The sequence below is a fragment of the Pundamilia nyererei genome, unplaced genomic scaffold (assembly GCF_000239375.1).
Source record: "Pundamilia nyererei isolate P.nyererei 1_Seehausen unplaced genomic scaffold, PunNye1.0 scaffold00024, whole genome shotgun sequence".
NCBI lineage: Eukaryota > Metazoa > Chordata > Actinopteri > Cichliformes > Cichlidae > Pundamilia > Pundamilia nyererei.
Window position 1 is genome coordinate 1,747,346 of NW_005187425.1, and position 11,445 is coordinate 1,758,790.

Here is an 11,445-nt window from a genome sequence, read left to right on the forward strand (position 1 = left end):
AGATGAGCAACAAAAAAATCCCAATGACAGAACTAAAAGAAGAGGGGGGGGGGGAAGTGAGGTAAGAGAAAGGAGATGTTAACGTGTAGAATGAAAAAATAAAGGAGCAGGGAAGTTAAAAGGAAGGGGAAGTGATCAAAAAGTATATAAGAAATGAAAGAAAATATATAAAATATTTTTAAAAATTATAAAAAAAAAACAACGTGTTTTAAACCCAAAATGGTCAAAAGAGTGAGCAGGGGAAAAGAAAAGAAGGAAGAACGGATGGAGCAAGGGAAGAAGGGAAAACACAACTGGGGGGTTAAAGGTGGAAAATGAGAAAAAGAAAGAAAGAAAGACAGAAGGAAGGAAGGAACGAAAGTAAGGAGACTAAAAGGAAAGAAGGACGGAGCAAGGGGGGACTGAAGGAAGCACAACAAGGCATGCGAAAAGGGGTGGGAAGGAACGAATGAGTAGACATGTGTGAACAAAAAGGGGAATGAAAGGATAGGAAAGAGGCAGTAAGAAAAAAAGAGAGGAAAGACCCTAGAGTGAAAGAAGAAAGGGAGCGAACTAATTCATTTTCACGTCGTCGCTTCTGTCCCGTGCAGGCTCGCTGTGCTGCGCGAAGATCGTCAGAAAACTCGTTTAGGCTGCCGTTAACCCTCAAACCGTCAATACGCACGGCACATTCTTCAACACGCTGAGGTTTAACGCCACCGGCGGCCCATCCCGCGCCTTACAGGCAGAGCTGCCCCGAGCACACGACAGAGAAGCACCCAGCGGGGCATCACAGGCACCGAGTGCGCTCGACAGGCACCTGAGGGGAGGTGAAAAACGCGCCTGCGGTACGTACCGGTCGAGGACCATGGACAGCGCCGGCAACTGCTCAGAAGCGGATCAAAGGAGCCAGCTGTGCTCGTTTTATAATGGCAGCAGCTTGTGTGGGAACTTCACCGACAACACAAGCTTCCCCGAGGGGAGTAGAGGGAACATGGAAATCGACGCCAATCCGGTTATCATAGCGATTGCCATCACCGCTCTTTACTCCATAGTGTGCGTCGTGGGGCTGGTTGGAAACGTGCTGGTCATGTATATCATTGTCAGGTAAGGCGATTAAAAAAAAGAATGAAAAGAAAAAAACTCTTACACTGGTTTGAGTGGATGTTTGTTCTCAGACTTGTTGCACACAATCAGAAATGACTTCCAACATTAATTCACGGGTGTGTGTTTTCGTCGTGTGTTTTTATGAAGCCGTGGGAAACCATGTGCTTGCGGTGTTGACAGCGCTGCGAGCACAGCTGCCGTTCGTGCGTAAAAATGCCTCCAACAACGCAGCAAATTGCTACAGCGCCAAAACCCGAGCTGAGCGAAAGGAAAGGAGGGAAAGAGAAAGAGTGAAGGGAAGAGGAGGTGTGCACAAAACACACTACTTTTCACTTTAAAACAGTGGCAGCTGACATCTCTTCATCTGTCGCTTTTAACCACGAGCAAAAATGATGTGATGCTGTGACGTGATGACAGCACGCGCCATGTAAGTCTCGTGCGAACGCAGACTCCCCGTTCAATGCTGCTACCTTCTTGTGCGCAAAGGCGTCGGTGTCTTGTGTTCGAGCAAATTCAGCGAAAGTCTAGAAATAGTTGGGAATGGTGTTAAAGCAAACACCTGCTAATATAAAGCCTGCAAGTGCTAAAAGTTAAACAGGTTGCCCGGCTCTGAATCCACACATTAGATGAGCAGATTTGTGGATATTTGCTTTCTAAAAACACACATAAGCTATATGTTCAAGCATGTTCTCTGTTGCTTCTTACGTATAGATAACCAACCTCCTTGCCAAATTTCATATATCATGTTCACGTCTCACTGATACATCTATCTAAAATGCCTTCCCTTCATGGGGTCAGCTTTTATCATTTCAATCACTTGGTACAAGAAGCACAGGGTGATCATACATGTTTAGTCCTACAGACTTAAAATCCGAGGCCACTTGCCTTTTTATTGTCAGTGTAGACCAACTGGAATAATAGAAATAGTCTTAGTTTCATTGTGTTCATTGGTTCACCACTGATTAAAAAAAACTTCCACCTACCCCACTGTCAGAAGCAGGATTTCACTGGCCTTTAATTACACATGAACTCCTGACATTTATATCAGTTAAATGCTCCCTGGTGTTGTGGATTTGTTTATATATATATATATATATATATATATATATATATATATATACTTGTATCCATTTTATATATACACCTGCACTGGAGTTTTTATATAATGGAATCACTGTGATAAGCATTTAACCTACATGTTTGAAATCACAAGACCCACACATCTGGGTCAAATATTATCCACAATTATATTAATGAAGTTTGTGCCACTTGTTGTATGAGCATATGTGATTAATACTGTCTGAAATGAAGTAATTAGGATCAACAAGTAACCTTTCATTGTCTTATGGCCAACGGTGACAAGTCCAAACAGGGTTAAATAAACTTGGCCCTGCTAAGATGCACCTGGGAGCCTCTCTGCCTGTCTTCGTTGCCAGAAGGTGGTGAACCGCCCATCTTTAACCAATATGGTAAACAAACTTGGCCCGGCTGAGAGTGCACCTGGGACACTTTTTGCCCATCTCCGTTGCTCAAAGTTGTGAGAAACCTTTCCTTAATGGATATAGTGGCAAACCCCAGGCAGCAAACCTGACAAAGTTGTCAGGAGGATTCATTGTTTTGTCTCTGCAATCGGTTTGATATCTGTAGTTTTGCTGACTTTTGGACTCGATCTGGCCATAAAACTGTCAAAAGGATCCAATTAAAAATGATAGATGCTGGGAACAGTGCTCAGAAAGTTATGGAGTAGTGCCAGAAAGTTGTGTAACGCAAGATTAAAGAAGGGACAAAGTGCAAATTGACAACTGATTGGGGAAAAGTATTGACAAATATATTACATCAATAATTGGGGGTGTTGTGTAGAGTTAGAAAATACTTATTAGTTTAAATTTAATTCGGTCACTGACCCTATGAAATGATGGGTCAGATGCCATCTTTTAAAATTTGCAACTCAACACTAGCCACTGGAATGCTATCTTATTCCAAACGAGGCTCGTTTAGGTAATAAAAAGAAGCTGGACTGGTGGAGCAGGATGAGGATGTAAAAAGCAAGAATACCTTAAGGGCTGAGGGAACAAAAACTGCTTGGCAGCCAGTGGTGAAAGTTAGGAGTGATTGCCTGCTTAATTGGTCCAGTAGAGTCATTGAAGTGTGACAGTGCAGAGAATTTGCCTTCATGCAAGTGATTGCCGAGGTGACTTCTCTGGCTATGTTGACTCCCTTCACCGCTAATAGAATATATAACACTTAGAATTCTTCTCACTTGTCCACTAATTCAAGGGCAGGTGAACGCTCATGCACACATCATCCCCACACTAATTGCAGTCTAATTGCTTCCTGAAATACATCTGTTTTCCTAAAGAATGCGCACATCTACGCCGGATGTTTTTTCCTCTCTCCCTTTTTTTCCCACATCTGTGCCGGATGTTTCCTGCACCAAATCACTTGCAGCGAATCTTCTCCCCTCTGCCTCCATAGCAACAAACCTGAGTGAAAAACAAAGGAAGAACAATGCAAAACTGTAAAATGTCTTCTGATGTCTGGCATTTATCAGTTGGTGTGTTAAAGCCATCAACACAGACTGTATATGGTGAAGGGCATCACTTTCTCATCCTTGGCTGTTTTACCAAAGCATAATAAAAAGGAACCCACCCAATGATCCCTGGCTCCTCTCCATAGTAATCAGAAGGCTGTAAGTCCTAATCCTGACAGGCAGCCTGGAGCCTGCACAGGCACTTCTGTGACCGAAAAAGTTTTAAGGATTTTTGCAACTTTTTGAGCAAATGAGACTTTGTGGGAATTGCAAGGACGCTAGAAAATATGTTTAATTTTCACAAAAACCACAGTCCACCAGGGTCATTAGCATTCATTATTCTCTTTGTCTTTCTCCCCTTCTCTGCATGTCTTATGCTCTTTTCTTTCTGTCAGCAGATTGAGAGTGAACTGCCATTTAGCTAATGATACACTGTGGATTTACTTGCAAACAGAAATGTAGTCTTGAATTCTCTGTCCCCATCGAGTCATAGTTGAAAGTAGTTTGTTGAAATTAAAAAAGAGATATCAGCTGCTGAGGGATATTTTCTCCCGCTTGCAGTCTGAATAATGATAATCTTAATGCTAAAATTTTTTATCTCTCTTTCACTCTTTATCTCTCTGTCCTCTTGCTGACTCTTATGGCCCTTCACAAAACTCTGCAAACATCTGCAAACATCCGCAAACTTCTCGCAAGCAAACAGACATTAACAGAGATCCGCACGCTCAATCGGGAATATCGATTGCGGATGAACAGAAACTGCTGGGCTCCACAAGGAGTGTGCTGCCGGCGCTGAGTGCTTCCTGTTACCATGGAAACGCAAGGAGGTGTTTTGAGCGTGATGAGTGCAAAGTGACTCCATCACCACCAAACCGAACCCCATCTATCCTCACGAGGAGCTAGACCTAGTTGGGCACATTTATCAGCTTTCAGTGTTTCCTAAACTGTAATCGATTGAACATCTGCAGGCTGACAGGCTGACCTGCATGCATCCAACCACTGCTGCTTCCTCTGTACTGCATATAGCTCCACAACAGATGGCAGAATTCTGATGGTACTCTAACACTCTAAATTCTGCATATCCCCGTTCATACAAGAGCTTCTCTCCAGTGACATGAAACATGAAGAATCTATAAAAAACTAATTGCTTGCTCATAGCTACCTGAAAAGCTAAAACAAGATAAGAAACACACACCTTGGTATGTGCTTTATTGCTGAGCAAGCAACGGTCAAAAAGATATGCTTAACAAGCATATTTTCAAAATCTAAATGGTATTACCTTTTAAATTCAGTCTGTAAAATGCATTTTGGCCTCGCAGGCCTTATGTAAGATTTCACTTTGGTTATTCCAGAGAGATTAAATGTCTGTTTCAGAATGATTTAGACAAGTAAGTCTAGTTTTTTGTAATAAAAATCCCCTTTGTGTTAATCTTCTCTCAGCAAGAAGCACTGTAGGGAAGCATGTTTAAAACAAATCATTTCATTCTTATTTATTATATAAATAACAAACTGAGTTTACATTTTTATCATCAAATTTCAGCTTCTTAGAAGTCAGAAGTTAGTCAAGCAATGCATTCAACCACTACAACTAATTTTTCTGTTCAGGAATGCAAATAAATAACTGAATTTTTTATTATGTGTTCTTTTTTGTGAAACTATGAGTTTGAAAATTCAGAGATTATTTATTATAATAATGATATTTTAGATTTTTAAAAATCCTTTCTGTTAACGAGCTTGTTCATACTGGTAGAGCTACCATTGCACCTGATGGTGGCCAAATAAATGTTATGCACTATGTTTGTGGACGCAGCAGCTCCTTTAAAACAGCTGCATTTTGTGCAGAATAAAAATCTGACATTGTGTTACAGATAGTAACCAACAATTAGCAGGAAGTGGATTGTTCAGGAGGAGAATGACCTGTACCTCATTAATACCAAGTTGGTTGCTGGGTATGCATACTGAAAAAGGCGAAAAACTGCAGGAGCCCTCAAGATTGACTTGTTTTTCTCTAGATCTTAAATGTTCTCTCTGATGAGTGTCGGTAGGTTGTGGTGGCTTGGGAAGCAGACACCTTTCATGTGAATTTTTGAGCATCCTCATGCATGATAGATGTGACTTCTAAAGCCTCTTTATAAAACAGATTTGTGAGAACGTTTGATCTTCCTGTAACTTAAGCACAAAAACCACATATAAAATTTTAAGCACTTTGATCTGAAAATCTCCGTAGGGGTATTGCATATGCGTCCCAGCCTGTGGTGAACTGTATTCAGGGACACTCTAATGAGCTTGATATTTAGCTTCGTTTATCTAACCAAATATTTTTTCTCCCACTAAATGGTATGTGCTGCCTGGCTTTTTCTTCTTCTCGTTTTAGTTTATGGCTATATTTGGGCTGATGTTATATAAAAACAAATCATAATTCAGATGCTGTCAGTTGAGGCTGATTTAAGATTTACAGATTAGAGCTGCACAACTTACAATATTTATAGACTTGGTTTTTGTTTCGCTAATCTTTTTGGAATCAAATGGGAGCCGTTCTAAATCTATAAACAACCCCTGCTAGAGTTGCTCTGCAGTGCATGGATTTTTCCAGGTACAGCCATGAGATCGTAAACTGACTAAATCAACAGCAGACACTCGTAACTCCCAAAGCTACCAGCACATTTGTATTCCTCCGTGATTGTACTTGGCACATACTTCTCTTCTTCAGCCAGCATCTGAGAAATGGTGTTTCAACCTCTTTTTTTGTAACAGCTGGACATGCAGCAATCATGTTATATGGCTTTGATTGCTGATAACCAATGACAACGGAACATCTTGATAATTGCCTCTTGCATGCAATTACCTTGTTTGCCTTTGAGTACAAACTCACCTAGAACAAAATGAGTGAAGACAAATTTATTTATGGAGAAACATTCATCCTTGGCAACAATAAAACTATCAGCTGCAAATGAAGAGTGATTGTTTGACTCGTGCATTTACGAGACGCCGTCTGAACCTCAGTGATCATTGCTATAATCGGTGAGCAGGAGACTGACAGCACAGCATGAACCTCAGAGAGACACAAATTCAGCTTGCTGCGTCATGCTAAATTTGTGTATGTGCGCACAACAGGGTGGTACAGAGTCTAATATCTCGCTAAGGAGACAATTGTGGGTAGAGCATGCAGAGAAGTAATTAGCCTGTCCTTCCTGTGTGTGTGTCTGTGAGTGATGAGTTCCCAAACACCACTGGACACTGCTGGAGAATTAGAGCTCTGTCAGTCTGCTTCCAGGAGCAGGTGTTCTGTTGAATTTAAAGACCGAACGAAACGAAGAAGTTAGACGACAACAGCGAGCGCTTCACCAGACTGTGGAGAAAGCAAAATGGGGTTTTGTTGAGTAACGTAATGACAGGCTCTTACTGTAAACACTGAGAGGATGAAGGAATGATGATTAATTAAGAGGAAACAAAAGACTGATTTTGCGTCTTTCTGTACTCGATGATTGATGGGAGCTCTTGGCTCTTTTGTCCATCTGTCATTTCTAAAGTGACTCCCTCTCTTACCCTAACTCTGCTCTTTATACTCTATGACAGGTGCTGTAAAACACGTCTCTTTTCATCAAGGCTGACTTTTTAATGAGATTGGAAGGATCTGTTCTTCTGTAGCTCTTTATCTTTTTACTTTTTAAAAAGTATGACGTGCCTTTAAATTCATTTATTGCCACAACTCACAAAAAGATAAGCAAGTAAACAAAGCAAAGAGGGCATGCGATGACCTCATCTGAAGTGAAATTCATCACAGGTTGACAGTTGACAAATATTTTCACAGCTCTGTCGCACTTCCTGATAGAGGTCAAGTGCTTCACATAAAGCAGAAGGTCCGCTTTACATTTAAAAGGTTGTTTCTAAAGGACAGACTTGGGATTTTATTTGATCTATTTCCATATTTGTTATTTCTCAGGATGGAAACCCATTACCAGAGTGAATCACATTGAAGTGCATAGAAATGGTAAAAACCACGAGCAGGCCACAATACAGACGTTTTTGAATACACGCAGTTTGTGTGATTTATGTCATTGTGGTCCAGATAACCATATTTGGAGATTGTCTGAAGTGTTTTGCAAACTAAATGCAAGCATACCCAACTAGGCCAAGTTCCCATTGTGGTTTTGATCACAAGATGGACAATATTTTCCTAACACATGAATTTAATGTCTGCAAATACCTGTCAGAGCTGCCAAATTTCAGCTCAGCTATAATTTGATAACAGCTTTAACTGTTCTAATAAACTTATGTCGCTTTCTGTTGCACCCATATTGGATAGTTTCCATTCCTGATGCCATATTTTACAGGCTAATTAAGCGCTTGCATTAAATTAGTTTAATTAAATTCTTGGCTTCAATGCTTTAAAAAACAAACTAATTTAATAAAAGTAGTTTTAATGACATGGTAGTGACACATTATTTAAAATGTTAACATTATATTTTGCTGACAGGACAAAGACTGAAGTGCTTACAGATTTCAAGCTAATGATACAAAGTATAACATTAATTACATTATTTTAGCCTAAGTGTTGCACATGTTTACGATTTTACAATAGTTTTCGTTTACTTATCTTTTCAGTGAGTCATTGACCTAAGAATTGTTAGGTTAGACAGTGAATTATCATTAATATGAATTGATGTCTACACCAGCATAACATCTTATTTCAGCAGCACAAAAACTTGCCTCCTGTTATGTCAGAAAACCTTCCAAGAAGACAGAGAAAAGGTACATGTTTTATGACTTAGTTTAGATTGCACATATATCTTATTTTATTTTACCTTGAGATTAATTATATACTTTTGCATTGCATTTTATTACATTTCAATATGGCACGTACATACAATCAAAGGGTTTAGTTGTTTGCTTTTTGACAGCTGTTGCATGAAGTTAAACTTAAAAACACCGCAAGTTCTAAAATGGAAACCAGTGAGTGGTTTTCCTCTTTTGAATATTTGTTATTACTCATTAAGAAAGCAAAACTATCTCTTATTCAATTATTGATTGATGGAACAATCAATAGATTACTCGATTACTAAAATAGCTGCAGCCCTAATATATATTGCCAAAAGTATTCACTCATCTTCCTTCGCTCGCATGTGAACTCGAGTGGCATCCCATTCTTAATCCATAGGTTTTAACATGATGTTTGCCCACCCTTTGCAGCTATAGGAGCTTTAGCTCTTCTGGGATGGAATGGCTTTCCAGAAGTTCATTTGTGAGGTCAGACAGGCACACAGTTTCTGCAGTCATTCATCCCAAAGGTGTTCTCTCAGGTTGAGGTCAGGACTCTGTGTAGGCTCTTCAAGTTCTTCCACACCAATCCCCCTCTTCTATATCCTTATCGAACTTGCTTTTTGTTCTGGCGTGCAGTCATGTTGAAACAAGAAAGAGCAATCCCCAAACTGCTCCCAGAAAGCTGCAAGCACAAAATTGTCCAAAATGTATCGATATGCTCCTGTCACTGGAAATGAGGGGCAAGTCGGACTCCTGAAAAGCAAACCCACACCCACCCACACCCTCCCCTCCACCAAACTTTACACTTGGAACACAGCAGTCAGACAAGTGCGAGTAGCTCTTCTTCTTGTTCAACATGTAAGCATAGACTAGAACACTTGTAGGTGTATACAGCCCCCTCAGATCTGGACGCGTTACAAGTAATGCGTTACTGTAATCTGATTACTTCCCCCCCCCCCCAAATAACGAGTAAAGTAAGGGATTACTATTGCAAAAACTGTAATTAGATTACCGTTACGCTCCCGTAAGCACGCTGCGTTACTGCGTTACTAAAACCGTGATTTTTTGCGAGAGTGTCTCATGACAATGACGTAAGCGAGTGTGACGTTCGTCACAACAGCTGTGTTCAGATCAACAAAGGATCGCATATCGATTGTGGGAGAGAGTATGAGCATGCAGCGTTTAAAGCGTGGAAGTACTTTATGCTTGGGAAGAAAACTTCTTTTTACAGCAAAAAATCCCTAAACTTCCGAGCAAGCACCAAGTGCGCTACGACGTAATAGGAAATTCACAGAGAAACTCGCGGGTTCTTCCACATATTTTATTTTATGTGCTGGAATGTGCAGAAAATAGGTTTAATGTTACATATAATTTAATGTTTGCTTGATGCATAAAGTTAAAAGATTAAAACTAATAAAACAAGTTTTAAAAAGAGACTTTTCCATTTGATTACATTTTGTATGATGGATTATGCAGAAAACGTAGAATTGGGCTGAAAGATCTATCGCTTTATCACCTATTCAGGTTGAAAATTGTGTTTTTAAAAAGTAACTAGGTAACTAAGTAATTAATTACTTTTGAAAATAAGTAATCAGTAAAGTAACGGGATTACTTTTTGGGGGAAATAATCAGTAATTAGTTATAGATGACTTTTTTAAAATAACTTAACCAACACTGCTCAGTACACACACAGTACCTCATCTAGGATACTGAATAACACAAGTACCTTTGTGTTTCAGGATTTCAGTATCAAACGGTATTAGAAAGGTGTCCTTCAGTATGATGTCTAGTGATGTCTCTAGTGAGGGAGATAGTCATTGTTTGCTAATCTTTGCTGTTAGCTTTCTTTTTGTGCAAAACACTTGCTGTGAATAACCATATAATTAAACTTATTGATCTTAATCAACGTTATTACTAAGAGCAAAATCCCTGTGTGTGTGTGTGTGTGTGTGTGCATGTGATACCATTATCCTTTGCACACTGGCTTCAAGAAAGACTGCTGTATAATGGGAACAGTAACAATGGAGTATAGATGGATGTCTTAATCTTTATGCAAATTAGTCGTGGGGTTGAGGTGATAAAATGCTATAATGTCTCTTATTACTGTTCAAAGCATTCGCCCAAACAATCATATTTTTTTATTGAACTGAACAACTGGCAGGAGGGTCATGCCCAGTTGAAACCGTACTTAAGGTGACATAAAAAAAAAAAAGTGACCAGGGTGCTTATTCAGACATGAAGCCTACACATGTTCACATGCCGTCACATTAATGTAAAGGAGTGCGTGTCTAAAGGAAGATAAAAGGCACAGCAGTTCTATCCTCATCACCATTTTTCTCTGATTGTTCATGGATATCGATCTCCTCGTATCACACTGCAGTCAGGTCAGAAGCATTCTGTTGATAGGTGCTTTTATTAAATGTTTCCATAACTGAGGATGTGTACAGAAGAGAAACTGTTGCCATCAGTGTGGTAAGATAAAAATATGTGCCAGAACATTTAAATATGAAAATATAGAATTATACTTTTTGAAGGAAAAAAAATCTCTAGGGATGTTTAACACCCTACAGTGGTGTGTTTGATGTAGAAAAGCCTGAAACTCCAGCTTGGTACTGAGTTCATTAATTTAGTTGAATATTATTTAAAATGCTGATTTTGTAGTCTTTTGTAGTCTTGACTTTACAGGCTTCGCAGTATTATAACAAAATAAAAACCTTCCTCTCGACACTCTTGAGAGGAAGGTTTTAGCTGCGAGACAGTTAAGCAATATTTACAAAATGAAAAGCAAAAGACTTCTCAAATGGCTTGTGTGGGGTGGAATTGGAAAAGCAGAAAATACACAGAAATGGAATACTTCTATTATTTCAGTCATTAAAAAATAAATCGCACATAACTCCTGCAGCTTGTAAAATCATAAGTGCTTAAGTGGAGCAGCAGTTATCATTTTAGAATATAGGAAAGATGTTTTGTGTGAGTTGTCATGTGTATGTGTCACTGGCAGCCTGTGAGCATTGACCCTCAGCTTGAGCAGAGGCACATCTGTCACAACAATGTCCATCTGTCACAGT

General features: G+C 39.6%; 1 protein-coding gene across 2 annotated transcripts in view; it reads left to right on the forward strand.

Annotated features, from left to right (window-relative positions):
• The first annotated feature begins 422 nt into the window (after window positions 1-422).
• The window catches only part of oprm1 (opioid receptor, mu 1), a 37,908-nt gene continuing 26,885 nt past the window's right edge, over window positions 423-11,445 (forward strand). For both annotated transcript variants that reach the window (XM_013909389.1, XM_013909388.1), the window contains exon 1: window positions 423-1,086. In XM_013909389.1, coding sequence (XP_013764843.1) covers window positions 848-1,086 — 239 coding nt within the window. In that variant the 5' untranslated portion in view covers window positions 423-847. The remainder of the gene's footprint in view (window positions 1,087-11,445) is intronic.